Below are 25,759 nucleotides of genomic sequence, written 5' to 3'. Positions count from 1 at the left end.
ACATCGCGGTGCCTGCCCCTGTGGTGCTGCAGCTCTGCCTCCTCATGACCCAGAGCTGGAAGCAGACTAGATGCCCTTGGGGGTGCTAGCCAAGCAGCCCCTGCGTCCACACCACAGGAGCCCACTCTGCAAAAGGGTTGGGCCCTGGGCGCACACAGCGACTCGTGTGTGTCTTAGGGGAGTGTGCCAAGTGAGCGCAGATGCACAGAGGCCAGACTGTGTGGTTCCATCCGTGCAACTTTCCTGAAATGACAGACGGTGTGAACGGAGATGCGACCAGCGTTGCCAGGGCCGCTCGCAGATCAGGGCCTTGGGGCGACTGCAGAGGGCAGCGAGGGCTCCGTGGCACTGCCATGCTCTGGCTCTCCTCTAATCCACACAACGCCCTGCTTGTGATTTGGGGTGAAAGGTACATGGGACGTCTCTTTATTATTTCTTACAAGTACATGCATATCTATAGTCATCTCAAAATGAAATGTTTAATTAAAAAAATCCTTAAGAAGGTTTCAATTACAAGTTTTTCTGTTTTACAGATACTCGGAAAGTTGGAGTGATTCAGTGACTGCTAAGGTTCTTCCAGCTCTGAAGAAGGTGGTTCAGAAACACTTGATTGTGTCTGAGAGCTAAAATCTACTTCCCAGCAGCACTGGAGGCGTTGGGAGCAGCTTCCGTCAGGACACTGTTCCACCTCTGGCCGTGAGAGCTCCCGGCCGCTCACGTCACCAGCACTGCTGAGACCGTTTGGAGCACACAGCTCACACGTGAGTGTGTGAGGGAACACACGCCGGAGGGAGCCCGGGAGAGGGAACCGGTTCCTGAGGTAAGGACTCAGCTCAGAGGCCAGCTTAGCGCTGGAACTTGCTTCCCAAGAAACTTAATAGCTGGTTAATTCCGGAGCTCAGGGGTCAATCAAATGGGCAGGAGTTTTGGATATTTGGGAATTGATTTTAGCCCAATACAAGTGGTTGGGTTTTTTTTTGTTTGTTTGTTTTTGTTTGTTTTTCCCCTTTTTAAACAATGGGCATGTCCAAGAAAAAAGCTAAATGCCAGATAAGATTTTTCTCTCAGAAAATAAATGTAGGCTCACACATGACAGAGGCACTTGGTGTCCACGGTCCCCGCGCGGAGCCTGGGTTCCTCAGGCTGTGCCCGTCACACGAGCCCGTGGAGAGCCCCTTGACCCAGTGCTGGGTGACCACAGTTCCTGGGGGCTCAGCACACCCGCCGCTTCCGCTGCTCAGGGACCGCCGACAGAGAACCTGGGTACTGAGGGCCAGTCCCTCCCCCCAGGAAGCCCTATGGAAGGAAAGGCAGCATGCCGGGAGGGGCGCGTTCAGACGCGAGCAGGGCTTCCCACCCGGGGCAGTCTGCACACCAGGGCAGCCATGCACGCACGTGGCTCAGGATTCGTCTCCTGGAGGTTCGGAGCTGAAAGGAGACTATAAACAGGGGAACTTGTAGTTCTGTCCTGCAGGACGCTGTGGGGAAGGGCTGCGTCTCCAGGGAGCCGGGCGTCGGGTGCCCTGGACCTGCAGGCGGCTCCTCACCTGTCTCTGCTCTCACAGACGGAGCCCCTCATGCAGTTTCAGAGCAGAGGCCACGCTGCTGCTGCTCCCCGAGCCAGTTCCCACTCGCAGGCCCCCTGCACAGCCATGTGGCATCCTGCCCACGACAGCTCTGCGGCCAGGGCCCACCCCCAGGTTGTGCCCCATCTCCAGGAGAAGCCAGAGTGTGAGGAAGGGGGAGGAAACATGATGCGAACCGGCAGCGACAAACCTGGAGCCAGAAACAGCCTGAAAAGAAGAAGTGTGCGTCACGTGGAGCCAACAGAGCAGCCAGTGAGTGCTGCCCCAGACGGACAGTGCCCCAGAACCACTCCAGTGGCTTCTGGAGTCCAGAGGGAAGGGCCGGCCTGGGGGCCTCCAGGGAGGAGGGCCAGCCAGAGGGAAGAGGACCATCAGGGCTGTTACAACAAAAGGCAAATCCAAGAAGCCTGCATTTAACCAGAAAGCATTCATCTCTGGTGGAGAGCAAACCAGCCCCCCCCTCACCAAAGTAAAAAATAAACAGAAGAAACGGAAGGAAGCAGGGGGAATTAATATAGAGGAAAACTTAGAATGAAATGATGCTGTTTGCAGCAGCATGGATGGACCTAGACATTATCATACTAAGTAAAGTAGGTCAACGGAGAAGGCGGTGGCACCCGCTCCAGTGCTCTTGCCTGGAGAATCCCGGATGGAGGAGCCTGGTGGGCTGCAGTCCATGGGGTCGCTGAAGGTCGGACACGACTGAGGGACTTCACTTTCACTTTTCACTTTCCTGCATTGGAGAAAGAAATGGCAACCCACTCCAGTGTTCTTGCCTGGAGAATCCCAGGGACGGGGGAGCCTGGTGGGCTGCCGTCTATGGGGTCGCAGAGAGTCGGACACGACTGAAGTGACTTAGCAGCAGCAGCAAAGTAGGTCAAAGACAACAGCACACGATGTCTCTTACATGTGGAATCTAAAATATGACGTGAATGAACTTACCAGTGAAACAGAAACAGACGCAGATGTAGACGACAGACCTGTGACGACCCAAGGGGAAAGGGGGTATAGGTTAGGGTTCTGAATTGACGGGTACACACAACTCTATGTAAAACAGATAAACACCAAGCATCTATTTACTGTACAGCACAGAGAACTATATTCAATATCTTTTCATAATCTATATTGGAAAAGAATCTGAAAATATATATATATCTGAAGAAAAAAAAGAGAAAAGTTAATTAAATACTTAAATCAGGAGACATAAAATTAGTAAAACCAGAAGCTAGTTCTTTTTTAATTTTTGGCCATGTCGTGCAACTTGAGTCCCAAAGAAAGGCAATGCCAGAGAATGTTCAAACTACCGCACAATTGCACTCATCTCACATGCCAGCAAAGTAATGCTCAAAATTCTCCAAGCTAGGCTTCAAGAGTACATGGATGGAGAACTTCCAGATGTTCAAGCTGGATTCGAAAAAGGCAGAGGAACCAGAGATCAAATTGCCAACATCTGCTGGATCATAGAAAAAGCAAGAGAATTCCAGAAAAACATCTACTTCTGCTTCTTTGACTACGCTAAAGCCTTTGACTGTGTGGATCAGAACAAACTGTGGGAAAATTCTTAAAAGAGATGGGAATACCAGACCACTTTACCTGCCTCCTGAGAAACCTGTATCCAGGTCAAGAAGCAACAGTTAGAACAGGATATGGAATAGCAGACTGGTTCCAAATTGAGAAAGGAGTATGTCAGGCGGTATATTGTCGTCCTGCTTATTTAACTTCTATGAAGAGTACATCATGTGAAATGCCAGGCAGGATGAATCACAAGCTGGAATCAAGATTGCCAGGAGAAATATCAATAACCTCAGATATGCAGATGACACCACCCTTATGGCAGAAAGTGAAGAAGAACTAAAGAGCCTTTTGATAAAAGTGAAAGAAGAGAGTGAAAAAGTTGGCTTAAAACTCAACATTCAGAAAACTAAGATCATGGCATCCGGGCCCATCAGTTCATGGCAAATAGATGGGGAAACAATGGAAATAATGACAGACTTTATTTTTGGGGGGCTCCAAAATCACTGCAGATAGTGACTGCAGCAGTGAAATTAAAAGACGCTTGTTCCTTGGAAGAAAAGCTGTGACCAACCTGGACAGCATATTAAAAAGCAGAGACATTACTTTGCTGACAAAGGTCCATCTAGTCAAAGCTATGGTTTTTCCAGTAGTCATGTATGGATGTGAGAGTTGGACTATAAGGAAAGCTGAACTCCAAAGAATTGATGCTTTTGAACTGCCGTGTAGGAGAAGACTCTTGAGAATCTGTTGGACTGCAAGGAGATCAAACCAGTCCATCCTAAATGAAATCAGTCCTGAATATTCATTGGAAGGACTGATGCTGAAGCTGAAGCTCCAATACTTTGGCCACCTGATGCAAAGAACTGACTCATTGGAAAAGACCCTGATGCTAGAAAAATTGAAGGCAGGAGAAGAAGGGGACGACAGAGGATGAGATGGTTGGATGGCATCACCGACTCGATGGATGTGAGTTTGAGTAAACTCCGGGAGTTGGTGATGGACAGGGGAGTCTGGCGTGCTGTAGTCCATGGGGTCACAAAGAGTCAGACATGACTGAGTGACTGAACTGAACTGGTAGAGCTTGAGAGATCTTAGTTTCCCAACCAGGGATCGAACCCAGGCCACGGCAGTGACAGCACCAAGTCCTAATCACTGGGCCACCAGGGAAGTCCCCCAAAACTAGTTCTTTGAAAAGACCAATGGTACAACCTTTTGCTAAGAGTAATTAAGGGAAAATGAAAGTGAAAAAAATTTTGAACACTCACGAAAGGTGAGAGCCACACACGTAAACGGCATATACACCGAACCCTGACGTTACAGTAATAAACATGGGAACCTCCTCAGAAATCAGGGCCTCCTGTCAGAACAGGCCTGGGGGAGGGGGGTTGGAGTAGGCGGTGGGCGAAGACCAGCCGGGCTCAGAAATGCTCGCTGTCTGGGCCTGGGGTCCCAGCCCCCAGCCCTGGCTGCAGCCTGGGTCACCCCGAGGCAGGACCACCAGCCGCCCCTCGAGACGGCAGGTGTGCCTGGCAGCGTGGAGAGGCGGCGACAGGAGAGGCCCGCCTTGCAGCTCATAATCCTGGGCACCCAGGTGGGTGCCCAACTCCTCTCTAGAGCTAAGAGTCCATCGTAGTTTAACTTTCAAAAATAACTTTGTGGTTTGATTACTTTTTCATGAATACGAGGTGGAGTGTGTTCATCGTGTAATATCTAGAAGATTCAGAGAGTGAAAGAGAAGACCCAGAGGGCCGGTGGGTGGCCCCAGTGCTGAGTGGGCCGGGGCCCGAGGCCCTCTATTCCCAGCAGCTGCTTTGGTGACAGCTTCGTGCCACATGGGGAGGCTTTGTCCCCGTGACATTAAATAGTCAATGTAAAATCCAATTTTTAAGGTGCTTCCCAGGTGGCTCAGTGGCAAAGAATCAGCCTGCAATGCAGGAGACTGGGGTTTGCTTGCTCCTTGGAAGAAAAGCTGTGACCAGCCTCAGTCAGAACAGGCAGGGAGCAGGAACCTCCACCCAGATGGTGGGGCTGCTGACCGCTGACCTCTGCCCCTGCTCCTGCCGCCGCCTGGCACCCAGTGAGAAAGGGTACTGAAGAGCTTTGTGGCCGAGACTCCCAGGGCTGGTTCCTGTGTGCTGCAGGGGAAGCGCTGCGCCGTGGGAGGCCAGGGCGGTGATCCAGGGGGCCAGAGACCACCACCGCGGTGTCCCTGAAAGTCACTGTCTGTGTTTAGAGTTGATGAGTCTGATTTTTAAAGAAAGGAACAATCCTGAAGTCAAATCAAGAAGTTAAGAATCAAGCCCCTGGGAAAGAGGGAGTGAGAAAGACGGACTGCCCAGTATCGCCCAGTGTTGGCGAGGACGCTACGTGAAGACCCGCCTACGAGGGGAGTCTCCCGCAGCTGCTGCCCTGGAGGCGCCCACAGGTTCCCCAGAGTCGAATGCCAGCCGCGTCTGGCCTGGCACATTGCAGAGAGGCCGACAGGCATCCACACGGGCCACGGCTGGGTCCACAGCAGATGCCCCGCGGTGTGGACAAGCCCTGTGCTGAGTGTACGGAGCTGGATGAGAAAGGATGGCTCTGTTTTCACAAGGTGTCCTGACCAGGTGGAGCTGCCAGGCCTGGGGCGGGGGCAGTGATCTTCGGGTAACGGTGGCTCTGGGTCAGGGGTGACGGTTGCCCATGCCTGAATATATTAGAGACGCTGAGTTGTCCACTTTAAGAAGTCAGTTCCACGGTCTGTGGATTACATCTCCATGAAGCTTTAAAAGCGTCACTGAGATGAACGCACACACGCTGAATTGTGTTTTAGGGGCGCCCCCGTCAGTGCTGTTGCTTCACTGAAGAGGCCTGAGCGGCCCCATCCGCAGGGGCCTGGCCTTCCGCCCCTGTGTCTCGGGGGTCCGGGGCGGCTCTGGCATGGTGACCGCGTCCTGCAGTGGGGACAGCAGGGTGACTCCTGCGGCCGTTACGCAGAGCAGTGGCTGAGGAGCCGGGCATCCGCCCGTCCTGCCGAGGCCCCGGTATCGCGGTGGGGAGGCAGCCGGGCCGCCAGGGCCACCCTCCTCCCTGGTCAGCGGCGTTTCTCCAGAGCAGTGTGTCCAGCAGAATTACCTGAGCCACAGGTGTGCCTTTAAATTTTCTGTGAAAGAGGCAAGCTAGTTTTCATGACACACTTTATGTACGCCTAGTGCGCCCTGCGCTCCTATTCCCGAGCGCAGCCGGCGTAGAGAAGCCGGCAGTTTCCTGCACTGGGCGGCCTGCCGGGTTGCGGGCGAGGAGGGGCCTCGGGCCGCCCGGATCCCGCGCTGAGCCCCGCCCCGCCGAGCTCCTGCTCGGGTCCTCCCGGGGAGCCGGAGCCTGGGCCCGGCAGCCCCCTTGCCACGCCCGCGTGCCCCCTGGCCGCTGTGGAGGCGCAGGGAATGCCTGCGGGGACACGCAGCCAGCGCCCCGTGTTTGTGGGAAACAACGGAGAAGTAGCGACGGGAGCGGGACTGGGCCTCCCAGCCAGAGTGCGGCGCTGACCCCCGTCACTCCCCGTGGTGCGGAGAGGCCTCCTGCTGCGCTCTCCTGGGCCGGCGGATGGAGGGATGGACAGAGGCCTGGACCTGGGCAGCAGCGTGACTCCTGCGGGGCCCTAAAGCCCTGCTGTCTGGCTGCTTGAAAGGCAGCTTGGGATCAGAAACTTGGGCCCTCCACTCCTCGCTGTGCCCCCCGAGCCAGGACTCGTCCTCTGGGCTCCCATGGGGTCTCAGGCTTCGAGGCTGGGGCACAACCCGTTCACAAAGCCGCTTTGAGGGGGACGACAGGCCCGAAGGACGCACCCCAACCTGGCCTCCTTTGGATGTGAGGGGTTGAAGGGCGGGGCGGGGGGGAAGGCGGGGCCAGGAAGGGACACGCCCACGAGCACCTGCTCTGAGCCCCCTTCTGCCTCACACGGGGCTGGGGGCTCCGCTGGAGGCGGCAGCTTCCCCGAGGGTTAGGGCCTGCTGGTGTCCTCTTCCTCCTCTGGGTCTCCTCGGGCCTGACTGAGGGCAGAGTTCAGGACGCGTCTGCCTGGGGGGCCAGCCTTGTCAGCGTGCCAAGCAGGAGGATGGAGGCACAGCTGGGGGCCCTGATCGCCTGGAATTTGTGGCAGCACGGGCTGGCTCCCGGGAGGCTCCCAGGTAGATAATCCAGCCACCTCTCAGGAGGAAGCAGTCTGGCCGGGCTTCTTTCTGGAACCCCCCTGCCCCCTCCTCTCGTTTGAGTCCGTTTCGGTGGGTTTGGTGTCTGACAGGGGTTCCCCGCCCAGGTGTGGGGCGGAGCTGAGAAGCAGGAGCCTTTGGGGCGAGCAGGGATCTTTGAGGCGGACCTCCGGTCACATGCCAGGCCTCCCTGCAGGGATGTGGCTCAGCCTAGCCCCTTTCAGCAGAATCACAACCCTGAATGAGTTGTATTTTGTGACTGATTTAGAGAAAGTTCAAAAACTAGAGGAGGTGCGCGCCCAGGGCTCCCGTCCCGGGACGGCCTGTTTGCCTGGTGTGCGCTGCAAGCCCAGCACCACCACTGCAGCCTGCTTCATTTTCAAATGAGGTCAGTTTATAAGGGCTGCAGTGGGCTGAACTTGAACTTGGTAGCTGCCAGCTGTTTTCAATCTCAGAAGCACGTAGTTGCTGATTTCAGATTCTGGGGCTCGGGAACAGACCAGAGCTGAGCTCTGCTGGCCAAGGAAGGTCTGGGTCTGTCCACCTGACCTGGGGCTGGCCTGAGAGCAGAGACCATCGCCTGCCTCACGTGGCCAGGCGGCACCATGCCCTGAAAGAAAGTGGGAAAGCGGCCCCGCAGAGGGAGGTGGAAATATACCCACAGAAAAACCTTGGAATTGTAGAGGTTAGCCCTAGTTGAGAAGATTGGAAAACACACCCTCCCACAGCAGAGCCGTTGGGTCATCTGCCCCCTTCCTGGTTGTTGATATTCAGACATTCAGTCATGTCTGACTCTTTGTGACCCCATGGACTGCAGCATGCCACACTTCCCTGTCCTTCACTATCTCCCAGGGTTTGCTCAGACTCACGTCCATTGAGTCGATGATGCCATCCAACCATCTCATCCTGTAGCCACCTTCCGCTCTCAGTCTTTCCCAGCGTTAGAGTCTAATGAGGTGCCTCTTCGCATCAGGTGGCCAAAGTATTGGAGCTTCAGCATCAGTGCTTCCGACGAATATTCAGGGTTGATTTCCTTTAGGGTTTATCGGTTTCATCTCCTTGCAGTCCAGTGGGACTCTCAAGGGTCTTCTCTAGCACCACAATTTGAAAACATTCAGTTCTTCATTGCTCAGCCTTCTTTAGGTCCAACTCTCATGTCTGTACGTGGCTACTGGAAAAACCATAGCTTTGACTAGATGGACCTTTGTCGGCAAAGTAAAGTCTCTGCTTTTTAATACGCTGTCTAGGTTGGTCATAGCTTCTCTTCCAAAGAGCAAGCATCTTTTAATTCCATGGCTGCAGCCACCATCCGCAGTGATTTTGGAGCCCAAGAAAATAAAGTCTCTCACTGTTTTCATTTTTTCCCCACCTATTTGCCAAGAAGTGATGGAACTGGATGCCGTAATTTTAGTTTTTTGAGTGTTGAGTTTTAAGCCAGGTTTTTCACTCTCCTCTTTCACTTTCATCAAGGCTCTTTAGTTCCTCTTCACCTTCTGCCGTTACAGTGGTATCATCTGCATATCTGACCAGCAAAGTGGATGCCTGCAGTGGAAAGAAGGCCATCGAGGCCTTGTGCTTGGACAAACCCTGACTGGCTCACATGGAAAGAGCATGAGGCGTGGGGCCCTGCTGGGCCCAGGTTCCCCTGGAGGGCAGGGGTTGGGCAGACGGGCCTTCGCTGCTGCTCGTCTTTACACGTGGTTCCCTCCATGTGCGTGTTCACTTGTGTCCGACTGTAACCCTTTGGACTGTAGCTTGCCAGGCTCCTCTATCAGATTTTTTCATGCTGGTGGTCTTTACTACTAAAATAAAGCCTCCATCTTTTCACAGAGGAAATGTCCCTGGGGTCACACAAGGGTGGAGTGGCCTGAGGGCTGGACTGTGCTGGGACGGAGGGAGCTATGGGCTGGAGACCCTCTCAGAAGCCCCCACGGCAACCATGGGCCCTGCCTGCAGCGGACTGGAGGCCAGGAGAGGAGGCCTGTTTGGAGTTTCCTAAAAGCAGCTGATTGCTCTCAGCCGCGCATGGGTCCCAACCCCAGCCCCACCAGGAGTTCGCTGCCTCAGGGCTCATTGGCTGGGTCGGTGGGTGGCCGTGGCTGTGTGCTGTGCAGGGTTAGGGGCTCCAGGAACAGCCAGCGACAGTGTTGACCACATGGAGCCTGCCTGGCCAGACGCGCACTCAGCCCAGGGCCCTGGGTGGGGCCTGGCCGATGGGGGTGACGTGAGGAGGAGCCAGGCTGGGCTCCTAGGGAGGGGCCCTGCACCGTCTCCAGCCCCTCCTGTTCGGGACCCTCTGGCTGGCCCCAGGGTCACCCCCCACCCCAGGCCAGACAGGTCGCAGAGTTGGTGGGGTCACAGTGGGGTCACAGAGGCACAGCGGGCCATGGAGCTGGACCAGCCTTTGTGCCCAGCGCTGCCCCGGGGCCCCAGGGGACGGACAGACAGTGGACATGCCAGACAGGAGGGCGAGGGGTATGAGCGGCACTTGCCCACGCACAGGACGCGCTCGTCCTGTTGCGCCCTGGCCGGGCCCCAGTGTGGGCAGGACCCCAGGACGGCACTGCCTGCAGAGGGGCCCAGAGCCCGGCTCTGGCCTTGCCTGGCCACGCAGCACTGCCCTCCCACTCCTGGTGCAAACACCTGCCTGCACCCACTCCATGGGTGCCCTGAGGGTGTGGCAGGTGGGAGAACCGGCCCCCCAGAGAGAGGGTGCTGTATCAGAGACCCCAGCCGCCGGGAGTGGCAGTCCTCCCAGGGTTGGGCCAGACTTGGGGTGGGAGGTGGGCAGAAGGCATCTGGGATTAGGTCCCAGCAAGGGGTAGGCAGGGGCGGGCAGCTGGGTTTTTCCCAGTGGTTCCTGGGCAAACAGGCTGGATTGCCTGCCTCACTCCAGGTCCATTCAGGTGACCGTAGACAGGAGGAAAGCAAACGCTGAGGACAGGGGGAGAGGCCTGTCACGAGTGAGGGCTGGCCCAGCCACTGCAGAGCCCGGGAGGCTGGAGCTGGAGACAGGGCCTGGGGACATCTGCATGGGCTGGGCACCCAAGACCCCAGGTGGGGAGGGAGGGTTCCTTCCCGACAGACCGCTCCTCCAGGCACCGGTGCCCCCAGGGAGGCTCTTCCCAGGAGTGCCTTCCCCCCCGGCCCAGCAGCTGTCCAGGGCCTGCAGGGTAGGCCGCAGCCCTCAGACCTGAGGAAAGGGGCCGTGAAGGGAGGGAGGCGTCCATACCGACCAACAAAGCACGCGGAAGCCACCGGGTCCTTGGGGGTGAAGGGAGACAGAACTCGTGGATGTTATTAAAATTCTGGTAGTAGGAATGAGTAATTAACGAAAGAGTGGCAAAATAAAAGTCAAGAAATCTCCCCCAAAGGCAGAGAAGAGGAGACATAAGAAAATTAGAGGTTCTTCCAGGAAGCCCAGCGTCCGAGTCAGAGTAACCCCAAGAGCAGAGAGTCCAGGGGTGCCTAGCAGACCTTGCCCCGTCCGTCCCTCCTGGCACCTGCAGGCTGGCAGGGGAGGTGCCCCAGGAGGGGAGCAGAGTCCCAGCTGCAGTCAGGAGGCAGGTGGTTCAGAGCTCGCAGCACCACGGGAAGGACCATCACCATCACTCTTGGGGATGGCTCCTCACCCACAGCCAGGCCCAGCCAGGCTTCTAGCCAGGCCAGGGGCCTGTGAAGACACTTGCAGATAGCCGAGAGCAGTGGCACATCCCCCCCTTGCAGTTATTCTCAGGAAGCTTGTGGAGAATGTGCTCCTCTGGAGTCAGGAGGAGACAGAAGATGGAGGCTTCGAGGTCAGGGATGCAGGACGCACTGGGCAGAAGCGGGGCGGGAGGCGCCAGGCTGGAGAGCAGCCGTCCAGACCAAGACGGGCGGCAGAGGCTCGGCAGAAGCTCGGGAGGGGCTGCCCCTGGGAGCAGGCGGCCCTCCTCCAGCTTGTCTGAACTTCCTGGGGAGGGTTGTGGTGCTCAGTCCCCTTAGTGAAGGCTTTGCAAGGAATCCAACAGGGAAGAAGTGGTGTCGCTTTTTTTTTCTTTACTCTTCCGCCCTCTTTAGATACAATTTTGACTGCGTGCTTAGTTACTAAGTCGTGTCTGACTCTTTGCAACCCCATAAACGGTAGCCCACCAGGCTCCTCTGTCCATGGGAATCTCCAGGAAAGAATACTGGAGTGGGTTGCCATTCCCTTCTGCAGGGGATCTTCCTGACCAGGGATCAAACCCAGGTCTCCTGCATTGCAGGCGGATTCTTTACCGTCTGAGCCACCAGGGAGGCCCTAATTTCCATTGATCTGTCTTCAAATTCACTGACTCTTTAATCTGCCATCTCCAGTCTACTGTCAAGCCCAGTCAGTGGATTTTCCGTTTGAGTCGTACTTGTATGTGTTTTATTGGAGAACTGCCATCTAGTTCTTTATTGTTGTCGTGGTTCAGTCCAGCTCACTTGCAGCCCCGTGGACCGTAGCCCGCTCCGCTCCTCTGTCCATGGGATTTCCCAGGCAAGAATGCTAGAGTGGGTTGCCGTTTTCTTTTCTAGGGATCTTCCTGATCCAGGGACGGAACTCACATCTCCTGCATTGGCAGGTGGATTCTTTACTGCTGAGCCGTCAGGGGCTCCCATTCTTCTGTGTAGGTTCATGTGATTTCCATTTCTGCCTCTCTGTTTCATGAAGATCGTATTATCCTGTAACTTTCTGAGCGTGATTTTCATTCGTCTTTTTAACACACTTATGATAGTTGTGTTACAGTCTTTGCTAAATCCAACCTCTGAGCCGCCTTCAGCTTGCTTTCTGTCAAGTGCTTTTCTGTATTCTTCCCCCTTACCTACAGGTCGCACTTTCCTTTGTGATTTTTATATTACCTCTGAACATCGTGAATGATATGCTGCAGGGACTCTATTCTGTTACCTTCATCTGAAGAATGCTGAGTGTTGTTCCAGTGAGCAGGCAGTTTCTGATTACCTTGAGCTGGTGAGGGGGGCATAACTTGGCATTGCATTCAGTCAGTTCAGTTCACTCACTCAGCCATGTTTGACTCTGTGACCCCATGGACTGCAGCACACCAGGGCTCTCTCTCCATCACCAACTCCTGCACCTTGCTCAAACTCTTGTCCATCGAGTCAGTGATGCCATCCGACCATCTCATCCTCTGTCGTCCCCTTCTCCTCCTGCCTTCAATCTTTCCCAGCATCAGGGTCTTTTCCAATGAGTCACTTCTTTGCATCAGGTGGCCAAAGTATTGGAGTTTCAGCTTCAGCATCAGTCCTTCCAATGAATAGTCAGGACTGATCTCCTTTAGGATGGACTGGTAGAATCTCCTTGCAGTCGAAGAGACTCTCAAGAGTCTTCTCCAAAGCCACGGTTCAAAAGCATCAATTCTTCGGTGCTCAGCTTTCTTTATGGTCCAACTCACATCTGTGCATGACTACTGGAAAAACCATAGCTTTGACTAGATGGACCTGTGTTCGGGTAGATCTTTATCTTGGAGAGGTTCAGCCTACAAAGTGTCCCGTGGACTTGCTGGGGCTTAGGGGCCTGGTTACACGGTTGGGTTGGCAGCACGGATCTACAGTGGGTCTCACTCGCTGTGGTCACTGGGATGGGTCCCTGAGTGAGCAGCATCGCTTGACCACTCGTGTCTCTGATGAACTCTCGGCCCAGGGACAGCTGCCTCTGGGAGCTCTGGGGGTCCTGCATTCTCACCTGCACTTCTGGCCCCAACAGCCCCTCCAGCTGGTGCCTGGGCTGCAGACTCCTCTACTCAGTGGGAGGCTCTGCTCGCCAGGCTCCAGGTCAGTGGTCTTAGCTGGGCTACTGCCACTAGCTGGGAACTGGCCCATCCCTCCCCAACCCTGGGCATCGCTCGATGGCAGGAAGCACATTTGTACATGGCCTCTCGTCCAGAAGCTGGCCTAAAACGTGTCCAGTGGACACTGTTTGCAGCAGGAGTTGCTCCGGCCTGACACAAGTCTGGAGCAAATGGACAAGGCAGAGAAGCACCTGGAGTTCACGCCAGCTCAGCCGGGCTCTGCCTGTGGCTCCCATGAAGACTCAGTGGAAACCCTCAGAGAGCTGTTTCCAGGCTCGTGGGCTGGGGGTGGGTTCTCACCTTGAGCTTGGTCGGTCAGTGTAAGACTGGAGAGTCAGCAAACAGCTGTATCAGCCTGTTAGAGAGAAGTTTGCCAGTAAACGTACAAAGCTTGTGGGAGTGGTGGCCTGCGGGGCGGCGGAGTGGGTTGGGGAGCAGACGACACGGGGGCAGATGGGGGACCCCTTGATCCAGGCCTGTGTCAGGACCCGGGTCTAAACAGAGGCGCTGCGACAGTCTCGTGATACAGACCACACCGCAAATGAGGACAAACTGGCCCGTTTCCCTAAATGTGGAAAAGCAAAATGCATGTTGTCAGGAGCCTGTTGGCCACCTGGGAACGGCAGTGCTTTGCTGTCAGCCTGGATGACCCAGAGCTGGCTGCGCCCGTGGGGCAGACTCCAGTAGGGAAGCTGCGGCCGCCCGAGACCTTGCCTCCCAACCACAGAAGTGGGCCCTGCGTGGCTGCCCTTCAGGGTCTCTCCCTTGTGTGTGGAGCCTGCAGCCTGACTGTCTCCACTGGTCTCCAGCAGCTCCTGCATCTTCCCTGAGAATGGACCCTGGAGACCCAGAAGAAAAGCCTGCTGCCGGTGACCCCGCTGGTGGTGAGTCCCGTGGGTCAGCGTGTGCCCCTCACGGCCCCAGGTCCAGCTGGGAAGTGCAGGGTGGGCCGGGGGTGGGTGTGTGGGGTCCGTGCACAGGGCAGGGACACCAGGTGGGAGGCATTGGGGTGGTGCGGGCCTGGGGCACGGAGAGTGGCCTCGGGTATGGGCGGGGGCAGGCCACTGGCTGCTGCCATGGCCTCCTGCCCTGGGGGCCGTGGGCTCACCTCCCGTTGCCTGGGAAACGTGAGCCCGTCGTCCCATGGAGGCCTGCCTGCTGGCCGCTTGCCTGATGACTAACACTGAAGGTCAGCCGTGACTGGACATAAACTTCTGGGAGGAGGACGGAGCCCACGTGTGGGTGGAGCTGGGTGCGCAGGGGCAGGTGGATTTCTCTGGAGCCTTCACTGTGCCCCACACCAAATATGGACACAAGGCATCTCATCCGTCCGGCGGAGAAGGCAGAAGCAGGGGGACCGACAGGTGTCTGAAGAGCAGGAGCACCCACACTGGCCCCCACGTGGCCCCCAGCCCCAAGAGACCCCAGGCTCTCAGCCCTGGATTCTCCTCCAGAAACCCCGAACTCCTCTCGGGCAGTGTCTGCGGGCTCAGCAGGGCTTGCTTTCTGCGCGTCTGCTGTGTTTGGTGATGTGGTTGGGGCAGACGCAGGGCCATGTGAAGTCTGATATGAAGTCCCCCCCCAGAAAGACAGATGGTGACACGGAGAGGAGACCGAGGCTGGAAAAGCAGGGGCTCCTCCCAGGCCAAGACCCTGTGTCCAGTTGGAGAGTGGTCCCCTTCCTGCTACCCTGAGCATCCTGAGGGGCTGTCTCCATGCTGGGCTGGGTCCCTGAGTGGGCACACTATGGGAGGGGGAGCCTCCAACATGTGAGCAAAAGTGCAGCGCCTTCGGCAGGTGATGTGGACGGAGCTCTGGTCCAGCCTCTGTGCCCACACACCCAGGGCCCCGGGCATCTCCTTAGGGTCCTCTGAGGTATACATCCTGCTCCAACAGACTCTCCAAGGGGGCGACAGCAGGTGCCTAAACACTAAACCTAAAAAAAGGGCTGCCCTGCTGCCCAGGCGTCCTCAACACGAACACCACGCTTTTCCCAGAGGCCCCCATTATGTGAAGTCTTTGGGCCTTAAAGCCCACCCTACTGGAAAAAGGGGTAAGACACAGTCCCCCCGTCAGACACAGTCCCCCCATCAGAAACAGTCGCCCCGTCAGACAGTCCCCTCATCACACACAGTCCCCCCGTCACACACAGTAACCCCGTCACACACAGTACCCCCGTCAGACACAGTACCCCCGTCAGACACAGTCCCCCCATCAGAAACAGTCCCCCCGTCAGACAGTCCCCCCATCACACACAGTCCCCCCGTCACACACAGTACCCCTGTCACACACAGTACCCCCGTCAGACACAGTACCCCCGTCAGACACAGTCCTCCCCATCACACACAGTCCCTCCATCACACACAGTACCCCCGTCAGACACAGTACCCCCGTCAGACACAGTCCTCCCCATCAGAAACAGTCCCCCCGTTAGACAGTCCCCCCATCACACACAGTACCCCCATCAGACACAGTCCTCCCCATCACACACAGTACCCCCATCAGACACAGTCCTCCCCATCACACACAGTCCCCCCATCACACACAGTCCCCCCGTCACACACAGTCCCCCCGTCACGCACAGTCCCCCCGTCAGACACAGTCCCCCCGTCAGACACAGTCCTCCCCATCAGAAACATTCCCATCAGAAACAGGCCCCCATCACACACAGTCCCCCATCACACACAGTCCCCCCATCACACACAGTCCCCCGATCACACACAGTACCCCCATCAGACACAGTCCTCCCCATCACACACAGTCCCCCCATCACACACAGTACCCCCGTCAGACACAGTACCCCCATCAGACACAGTCCTCCCCATCAGAAACAGTCCCCCCGTCAGACAGTCCCCCCATCACACACAGTCCCCCCATCACACACAGTCCCCCCGTCACACACAGTCCCCCGTCACACACAGTACCCCCGTCAGACACAATACCCCCATCACACACAGTCCCCCCATCACACACAGTACCCCCATCAGACACAGTCCTCCCCATCACACACAGTCCCCCCATCACACACAGTACCCCCGTCAGACACAGTACCCCCATCAGACACAGTCCTCCCCATCAGAAACAGTCCCCCCGTCAGACAGTCCCCCCATCACACACAGTCCCCCCATCACACACAGTCCCCCCGTCACACACAGTCCCCCGTCACACACAGTACCCCCGTCAGACACAATACCCCCATCAGACACAGTCCTCCCCATCACACACAGTCCCCCCATCACACACAGTACCCCCATCAGACACAGTCCTCCCCATCACACACAGTCCCCCCATCACACACAGTACCCCCGTCAGACACAGTACCCCCGTCAGACACAGTCCTCCCCATCAGAAACAGTCCCCCCGTTAGACAGTCCCCCCATCACACACAGTCCCCCCATCACACACAGTCCCCCATCAGACACAGTCCCCCCATCAGACAGTCCCCCCATCACACACAGTCCCCCATCACACACAGTCCCCTCGTCAGACACTATCCACCCCCGTCACACACAGTCCCCCGTCACACACAGTCCACACACAGTCCCCCCTCACACACAGTCCCCCCATCAGGTGGAGCACCTCATAGAGTTAGGATCATCCTGTGTATAGAGGCGTCTCTCAGTAGCTTGTATGCAAGTTTCCTCCGTGTCTTCTCACAGCTTGATAGCTCATCCCTTCCTGCTTCAGACAGTCCATTGTCTGAAGGGAGCAGAGTGTATTTATCCGAGTGCCGATGTTTAATTTTCCTCTGAGTTCCTGGCCTTACACTTTCCTTCTGTCTGTCTGCACTGGCATCACCCCACACCGTGTCAAGCGGACAGCGGGCTCCTCCTAGTGTTTCCGTTTCAGGGGGACGTTTTCATCACTGAGGCCTCTGTCTGCTGAGGGTTTTTATAGACACCTTTAATCTGCATGAGGACGTTCCTTCTCTTCCTAGTTTGCTGGGTTGTATCTTCAATTGTAACTAGAACTAGTCCTCACAAGTTATCGCAGTTACACGGGACACTGTGCGTCCGGGGAGAGGGTCGGGTGGCTTTCTTCCTGTACTGCAGAGTGAGCAGGGCAGACGCGCCTTCCGTGATCAGCCGGCCTTGCCTTCTGGGACAGACCCTCCTGTGGCCTCTGGGGTTCCCCACGGCCCCCGTTTTCTTTGCGAGGCTGCGTCCTCGGGGCCTGTGGCTTGGGTCTCCTGTCTTTCCATCCGTCCGTCCAGCTCCCTGAAGAGCAGCTGCTGCCCTTTGCCCCTTGACTCTCGAGTGGCCTCGCAGGTGCGGCCACCTGGGCTCCTGCTTCCCCAGGTGTGGACCGACGGTCTGGAGTCCGACCCCGAGATCCTGGCTAAGGGCCAGATGGTCCTCCCACCTGGACTGGGGCGGGGGCACCCCAGGAGCACCGTCCCCGTTGGCGGGTCTCATGTCCACCCTCCCTGGGCTCTGGGCGATGGCCCCTGATGGGAAAGAACCAGGTCTGCAGCTTCTTGGGGGGCTGGCCAGGTGACAGCCCCACACCTGTGCAGCAGAACTTGCAACGCAAGATGCGCTGGGGCCGCAGGCTCAGGCTGGGGCAGGGGGGTGGAGGTGGGGTGGGTTGGCGGGTAGGTGCTGTGGAGGCTGGGGGGCTGCGGTGAGGGGGAGGGCATGGGGAGCAGGAGCCCTGCTGGCAGGGCAGAGGGTGAGGGAGAGGCCCAGCAGGCAGGCAGCCAGGGGGCGCTGGTGGCCACGGGCAGCTCAGAGCTGGTCCCCAGGCCCTGGCCTCAGAAGCGGCTTCCTTTCCCAAGCCCAGAGTAGGCAGCAGTGACCTTTCCCGGACAGCCGGCCCTTCTTGGCCCTAACCTGGGACCTGGCCTGAGGGCACTGACTCTTCCAGCTTGAGAGTGACCTGGACCCCCGCCGCCCCGGGCCGCACTGGGCTGAGCAGGCGCCCACTCTGGGACCCCACGCCCCGCTCTGCAGCAGGGGGTGGAGAGGCTTTGGGGCTTGGGCCTGGGTGGGACTCGCCAGGGGCAGGACAGGGCAGAGGGAAGATGGGGAGGCAGAGGCCGGGACTGCGTTGGGCCTCAGCAGGGGTCAGAGGCCAGACAGTGGGCCATGGATGGGGGTCGCCCCCCAGCCGGGTCAGTACCGCAAGCCTCCCTGCTCACACAGACCAGGGGCCCACTGCAGTGGGAACGCGAGTCCGGGCTCCCTGAGCTGAGCTGGAAGCCCCCCAGCGGGCACTGTGGGAAGCCCCCCTGCCTGGGGAGCAGGCCAGCCCTAGGGAGAGGCCGCAGGGCCATGCTCCCCGCCACACGCAGCCTCTCCACAGCCCTTCCCTGTCCCCCCAGGCCAGGACCCGCGCCTGTTCCCGCAGACCCTGCAGACGCTGTGGTCTACTCGGGAGCTGCGACAGGTGAGCTGCTTCATCGAATGTTCTGGGGGTCGCATGGGGTTGGGGCCGGGAGACAAGGCCTGTTGGACGCACGGAGCAGGAGAAGGCAGTACCCACCACCAGCCTGCAGGTAGCAGGGGGCACCTGGCGGGCCTCGCGCTTTGCCTCCTCTGCCCGAAGGCTCAGAGGACAGCCGTGTGTGTGGTCTGGCCGGCAGGCAGCCAGGGCCTTCCGCGGCTCTGGGCCCCGCACACGGGTCCCATGGAGGCCCTGCAGGACGGCAGCTCTGCCTCAGCCCAGGTGGCGCCCGTACTGGCTCTCGGCCGCTCCTCCCTGCACCGAGCTCCCTCGAGGCCCGGAGGAGTGAGGCTGCCCTGGTCCCTGGGAGCGCGGGAGCCACGTGTGGCTGGGGGGTGCCCATCCTCTCGGGCCAGCCTGGCCTCCCTACCCCCACCGCCCCCGCCCCCATGACCCCAGGGCTGGTGAGCTCCAGGAAGGCCACGGGCCTTCAGGGGAGGCCTGTCTGTGAGCCTGAGAGGTTCACGGGGCTTCCCAGGGCACAGGGCAGCCTTCTGTCTGGACAAGCCCCTGTGGGCCAAGCTGCGTGGCCTCGGGCAGGTATCTGCCTGCCGCCTCCCCCGACCCGCACAGGCCTGTGAACAGCCGGCTCCGGTTGTTAGCTGGAGAAATACAGTGCTTCTGCAAAAGCCAGAAGTTTCTTGATTTCCCGGTTCCGTGCCTGTGGCTTTGAGGGCGACTCAGGAAGCTGGGCCGCGGGGCTGTGAGGCCTTCCTGCCTAGACGGGCCTGCCTGTTGTGGGGGGAGATTGCGTTTCCTGTGGGTGGAGCTGAAGCAGCTTGGGGGAGCCGCCTGTCTGTTCCCTGAGGCCGGGCGCTGAAGGGCTCCGCCTGGACTGGGCCAGGGGCTGGGAACGTGCGGTGAAACCCAGGTCTCCCTGGGGCGACTCCGGCAGAGTTTCCACTTCCAGACCTGTTTCCCAGGGGAGTGCCCGCTTCCTGTGCGTCAGCACGGCTTGGGCCCAGGCCCCTCCGGTTCTGCGACCCCGAGGGTGGCACGGCCCCTGCCGCCGCCCCTCTCCAGGACTGACCTCAAGCGGTGGGCCCAGGCGACTGTCGCCCATGCCGCCTCTCCCTCCCCACCTCCGCCTGAGCCTGTTGTCTTCGTTTGATGTCTGGGCTTCCGTCATCCTTCCTGCTGTCTGATTTTCACTGTGTCTCCTTGACCAGCGTGTTCTTCATTTCCAGAGAGACGCGGGGCCGTGTGTTGATATCCGTCAGCCCGCGTTCCTGGCTGGGAAGGCACCTGGTCTGTGCTCTGGCTTCTGTGGGGGCCGGGCTTGTTCTGTGGTCGTCTGTGTAACTGCTCCGAGTCCCCTGTTCATGACTGGTGTCCCACCAGGAGAGCACGCACGTCCTGGGCCCCTGCTCACGGCCAGCGCACACTGCCCAGTGTTGTGAGACATGTGTGAGGCCTGAGGCCCAGCAGCAAGGCGGGGGTGGGGTCCCTGCAGGGCCTCGAGGGATGGGACGGATGCCTGGGCTGGGCTGGGAGGGAGTGGGGGACGCTGAGCCCCAGGGGGTTCAGACGAGCAGGGGGCCCTGGAGGCCAGCGCAGCCCAGGGCAGGGGCCTCAGGATGCGAGGGGGTCGCAGGGCTGACCCTGCAGGACTCCTGGGAGCTTTGCCCTGTGGGGAAAGAACTGGGACCCAGCAGGGTCTGTGGTCTAGCCTTTCAGAGGGGATCGGCCGGTGCTAGAGGAACAGGCAAAGGGCGGGAGGGGCCCAGGCGGGGGGCCTAAGAGCCCCCCAGGGGGGAACCGGGGTGGGGACAGGCAGGGGAGGGCGGCGCTCCCCACATGGGGCCAGGCCTGCACCCTGGAGACTACGGGGAACACTCACTCCTGGGCGCACCCCAGCCCCACGGGGAGGAACCCGACTGTGCTAACAGGCTCTCTGGGCTCTGGCCCAAGCCCACTGCAGTCGGGGGCCGTGCCTTCACTCCTGAATGTGGGTAGGAAGGAGGGGCTGTGCCCAGGTCCCAGCTGGGTGGGGGTCAGGAAGGGGAGGGGGGCCAGAAGGCGGGAGGGAGGGAGGGAGGGGTCAGCGGGAGCCTCAGCGCCGGGCCTGAAGGGCCGTCGGCGTGGACGCTGCGCCCAGCACGCCCGGGAGCAGGGCGAGGGGCCATTTGTGAGCCCGGGCCACGGGGCCACGTGGCTGGGGACGCCGGGCCCGGTGTGTGCGATCCCCCGAGGGCCGCAGCCTCAGGTTAGGGCCACTGTGTCTTATCCTTCACTTAGGGCTGATTGCTCTTCTCTCTCATAGTTTCAGACGTGTTTGTTTTCTGTCTTCATTCCCAAGCTGGTAGCTTGTCGTCCTTTGCTCTTGGAGCTTTGATCGCCCCGCGGTGGTCGTCTCGCCCCGTGGGTGCTCCTCGTGAGTCCAGCGGTTTTCACGGGAGCTCACCTCAGTGCAGCTCTCCTTTCTGGTGGCCGAGGGCCAGGCCCAGGGGCGTCCCCAAGTCGGACCCCCTGAGCACAGGCGCAAACACCCTGGGGGCCCCTGCCCTGTGTGTCGGTACCCAAGGCAGGCTGGGGTCTCCCCTGTGCTCACTGTGCCTGGTGCCCCGCAGACCTGTCCCTTCCTGGGGTCTTTACAGACAGAGCATTCACTTGATGCTCGAGGGAGAGTCCGTGTTTCGTTCTCGAGAGCCCTGCTGAGTGGCCAGAGAACAGTGGTTTAAAGTCACAAAGACGTGAGTGGATGTCGCTCCAGGAGCATCCTGGGAGCCCGCCTGGGGGCCACGGCCATGTCCCTGCTGAGACCTGCCACCCGACGGTGGGCCCTGAGCCCCGGGCTGAGCACAGCAGAGGTGTTTGTGAGGGAAAGGCTCACACAGACAGGAAGCGGGTGATGCCAGGGGCCTTGGGCTGAAAGAACGCTTTCCCAGGTCAGAGCGTCAGAGAGCAAAGGGGCCCAGGTGAGAGCGTCAGAGGGCAGCGGGGCCCAGGTGAGACTGTCAGAGGGCAGTGGGGCCCCTGGCCTCGCTGATGACCATGTCTCCGCTGCTCAGTCACGTGGTGGGGGAACTGAGATGCGGTCCTTTGTCAGCAGGGCCCTGGGGAGCTCAAGGGGCTTCAGGGAGGTCTGTGCTCTCTGGGCCACACCAGAGCAGATCCGGGCGTTCATGATTGCACCGCGGGAGCCGGACCTGCAGACCCCCCCAGGGCTCAGCTGGGCCTGCAGACCCCCAGGGCGCAGATCCTGTCTCGGCACCTGGCCGGGTGACAGCCATGTCCATGATGGTCTCAGGGAAGGTGGGGGGGACTGCCCACTCCTTGGGGGTCTTGGAGAAGGTGGGGGGGGACTGCCCGCTCCTTAGGGGTCTCAGGGAAGGTGTGGGGGTCTGCCCGGTCCTCAGGGGTCTTGGGGAAGGTGTGGGGGTCTGCCCGCTCCTCAGGGGTCTCGGAGAAGGTGCGGGGGGACTGCCTGCTCCTCCAGGGTCTCAGGGAAGGTGGGGGGACTGCCCACTCCTCAGGGGTCTCGGGGAAGTTTGGGGGGGACTGCCCGCTCCTTAGTGGTCTTGGGGAAGGTGCCCGGCCGTTTCCGCTTCGGGTGTGAAGCAGTGTCTCTTCCCAGACCCCTTCTCTGAGTGCTTTAGGTCGAGGCCCCATGTCTAGTAGCAGCAGGACGGGGGCCCTGGAAGCCGCTGCTCTGCAGGGCTTTTTGGGGGAGGGTGAGCGAGCTGACCCCAGCTGTCGAGGGCAGAGCCCCGGGCCGGCCAGGGAGCAGGGCCTGACCTCCGGAGGACACGCCACCTCCCGTGCCCTTCCCAGGCCTCTGTGAGTCGGCACGGGAGAGTCCGTCCAGGGGAGACCGGACACCTCAGAGGGAAGAGCTGGCCCTGTGCTCTGCCCGTGTCCGGGAGGGGGGCTCCGCGGGCTCACAGGGTCCTCGAGGCAGCCCTCCCCCTGGCAACGCTCCGCACTCAGCGCCATGACACCCCGGTCCCAGGACAGGGGCCTCCTGGGAAAAGCCTTTCTTCTTTGGGGCCTTGAGCGGGGATTCTCTTCCTCTAGCCCCTGCCCTGGCCCATGGCTGCCTGCACAGCCTCTGTGGGGCTGGAGGTGAGGGGCTGGCCGTGCCCTGGGCCCCGCTGGTCACATGAAGGACACCGTGACGCTCGCTGTCCCCTGGACGTGGTGGTGGAGACACACCTGCTCTTGTTCCGGTCGCTCAGCTCTCATGTGTCTCTAGAAAAGCAAACAAAAGGCACTTTTCAGTTTGGGTTTTTCTTCCTTTTTTCTGTTTCCTGTCGTTTGTTGGGCCCACTGCCACATCCCATGCATGCCACGCGGGCAGTCAGGGTGCAGAGGGCTGCCACCCAGCTTCTGGCCCGGGGATCAAGCCTGGCCTTTGCGGGACCATCCGCCTGGCCGGCCCCTGTGCCCAGTCCCGGGGCAGCTGGCAGGGAAGGCGGGGCAGCTCCGTTCTGGTGGGAGGGCTGGCGGTGAGGACTCACCACAGTGGGGCCTTGCGTCTCCACAGCTCCGGGAGGAAGCCTGGAAATGGTTCGCTGCCCTGGACAACCCGCTCACCACTCTCCTGGACATGCTGGATGCCAGTCGGGGCTGTGGGGGACGGGACCCCTCGCTGGAGGCCTGGGTGGCCCGCGAGCTGGAGCGCTGGCTACAGGCACAGCCACACCCGGGGCCCGCCCAGGTGAGCCCCACCCTCGGCCCATGGCCTGTTCCCAAGTCGCACCCCTTCTCACCCCGTCCAGCCCTCCACACGGGGCCCCACACCCACCTGACCCTGCTCCGGCAGCCCACCGGGGGTCACCAATGGTGGATGGGGCTCTGGGCCTCTGACAGGCATGTGCCAGGCAGCCTCGACTCCCTTGTCTGTGCCCCTGCCCACCCGCAACGTCCACCCACCAGCCTGAGGCTGCAGGCACTGGCTGCCCCGCACCAGGCCCACCCAGGCCTCAAGACCCCAGCCACAGCTGCCGCCTCCACTGAGGTTGGGTCTGGGGCTTCCAGGGCGGCCGAGCACTGAAGCCGCTGCAGGCCCGTGCGGTCCGGCTGCTCACCGAGGGCCCCCCCAGCCTTGTGGAGCCACTGGTCAGCATCTTCCAGCTGCAGGACGCAGACCGGAGCCCCGTGCTGGCTCACATTCACCGGCTGCACCAGGAGGGCAAGTTCAAAGAGGTGAGCGAGCCCTTCCCTGTGGCTCTGGGCCTCTCTTCCACGGGCCGGGCCTCCACGTGGGTCAGCGGGCGGGGTGAGAGCCAGGCTGGGTGCGAGACGCCTACTCTGAAAGTGTCCCCTCCACCATGGGGGCTGTGTAGGGGCTGCAGGTCTGGGGTGCGAGGGACCAGCCACCCCGGGATCAGCCCAGGTTCATGCCTGGCGTGAGGGTACTGGGCGCCCCTCACACTGACCATCTGAGAGGTCTGGGCACAGCCCCCCACATCCTGCCTGGTCTACAGTACCTGCCAGGGTCCTTCCTTCCCAGGTATGGGCAGGGGCAGGGGGCGGGGATGGGAGAAGCTCACCACAGCCTCTGCCCACCCAGGCCACCCCAGGGCCCAGGCCAGACCCTGGGCCTGCTCTCTCCTCCTGCCCCTGCCCAGACTTACTCCTGCTCACCCGGCCCCTGTTGGCACAGCCTGGAGGCAGGGAGCCCGCGGGCAGGAGCTGAGGCCTCTCTGCTTGAGGACAGGCCCTCCCTACAGCCACGGCCGCGGCCACGATGGGCTGGAGGACTGGCCACTTTGCTTCTGGGCCTCGGTGTGCAGGTGTCTATAGGGTGTCTGCCTTGGAGCTGGGGGCCTGCACTCTGGGTGGGGTCCACCCGTGCCTGTTTGCTGGGCCACTCTGGACTGGGTCGGGGGAGTGGTGGGGACCCTGTGAGGGACAGACTCCCTCGGGCCCTGCCAGATCCCCGCTGTTACCATCCTGCCAGCCCCAACCCCCCAACCCCGCCGGCGACCAGCCCTGGCACAACACGTGTCCTTTTCAGAGGATCGGGTGTGGGGTGTCATGCCAGTGTGGGCCCAGACTCTCAGCCGTGTCCATCGGGTCAGGAGCTCCCAGTGTGTGTGATGCACGTGGCTGGGGGACTGAGGGCGGGTGTTTTGCTCCCCTGTAGGAGGTAGGGCTGGCTGTGGGCGGGGATGGGGGGTTGGGGGCTTAGTAGCAGAGGCCTCTGGGAGGACTAGGGGGCGGCTTTTGGAAGCTCGGTGCTTTTGCTGATTCCTCTGTGAGCAGAGCTGGTTCTCACTTAACCCAGAAGGTTCCGAGATGAAGAGGGAGCCCTGAGGTGTGCTCTCGGTGTCCCGGGGCCCCGCGGGTGCTCTGGCGGTGACTCTCCGCGGGGTTGGTGGGCGGGGCGGCGGCGGGATGAGCGGCGCGGGGCGGGGGGCCGGGCGCCTGGCTGAGATCCAAGCGGCTGCTGCACCTGAGGTGCGGGCGCCGGCTCAGAGGGGCCGTCTCCCCGGGAGATGAGTCCAGCGTCCAGGAGTCCAGAGCCCGCCCAGGGCTCGCCTCCGCCGCTGCCTCGTGGGGCCCAGAGACGACCCCACACACCGGGGGACGGTGCTGCCGGCGCCCAGGCGGTCCCAGGCCCACCCCGCGCCCCCATCCCCGACGGGGAGGCTCCTTGGAATGGAGGCGCGCGGCGGGCGGAGGACGCGCGGGCACAACGCGGCGGTGCGGGGCCGGCCTGGCGGCCGGGCCGCGGGGGAAGAGGCAGGCTGGTGTGTCGCGTCTCCTGTTACACTCCGGCCTTTCAAAGAGCGTCTGGGCGGCTGAATGCGCCTCCCTCGCGCTCCGAGGCAGGGCTGGCACACAAAGAGCGCTCTTGTCCGGCGCAGGCCCCTCGTGCGGAGAAAGGCCATTGTCCCGAGCGGGCCGGCCCGGCAGGCGGTGCACGCTCCAGTGCCCGCGCCGCGCCGCCGAGGGGCCGCCTTCAGGCCTGTCCGCTCGGATTAGCGGGGACTCACGGCTTCATGTGCTGCGATATTTCATGTCGAGGGCGGCGGCGGGCTCTGGCCGCGTGAATGCCCTCTTTTGTCTGCTGAGTTATTTTATTTACGTTTTTTAAACAGCTTATCAAGGTAAAAAGATAGCTTTGCTTTAAAAAAAAGAAAAGAAAGAAAAAAGAAAAGGTCCCTTGGCGGAAAGCCCATGGCAAGCAGTGGAGGTGGGAGGCAGGTCGGTCCTGGGGTCTGGGACCCGGGTCTGGGCACCTCCCCCGGCCCCTGCTGGCCCATCA

At 60.1% G+C, this 25,759-nt stretch overlaps 1 protein-coding gene across 6 annotated transcripts in view; it reads left to right on the top strand.

The window, feature by feature from the left end:
* EXD3 (exonuclease 3'-5' domain containing 3) overlaps window positions 1–25,759 on the top strand; it is a 77,564-nt gene that overhangs the window by 3,418 nt on the left and 48,387 nt on the right. For 3 of the 6 annotated variants that reach the window (XM_070799764.1, XM_070799762.1, XM_070799767.1), the window contains exons 2-6: window positions 534–820; window positions 13,911–13,982; window positions 18,422–18,486; window positions 23,030–23,203; window positions 23,524–23,691. In XM_070799764.1, coding sequence (XP_070655865.1) covers window positions 13,931–13,982; window positions 18,422–18,486; window positions 23,030–23,203; window positions 23,524–23,691 — 459 coding nt within the window. In that variant the 5' untranslated portion in view covers window positions 534–820; window positions 13,911–13,930. Of the gene's footprint in view, window positions 1–533; window positions 821–13,907; window positions 13,983–18,421; window positions 18,487–23,029; window positions 23,204–23,523; window positions 23,692–25,759 lie in introns of those variants that run through there. The other 3 variants (XM_070799763.1, XM_070799765.1, XM_070799766.1) reach the window with 3 other exon arrangements.

Source organism: Bos indicus, chromosome 11 (assembly GCF_029378745.1).
Source record: "Bos indicus isolate NIAB-ARS_2022 breed Sahiwal x Tharparkar chromosome 11, NIAB-ARS_B.indTharparkar_mat_pri_1.0, whole genome shotgun sequence".
Lineage (NCBI taxonomy): Eukaryota > Metazoa > Chordata > Mammalia > Artiodactyla > Bovidae > Bos > Bos indicus.
This window is presented reverse-complemented; position numbering and strand designations above follow the sequence as displayed.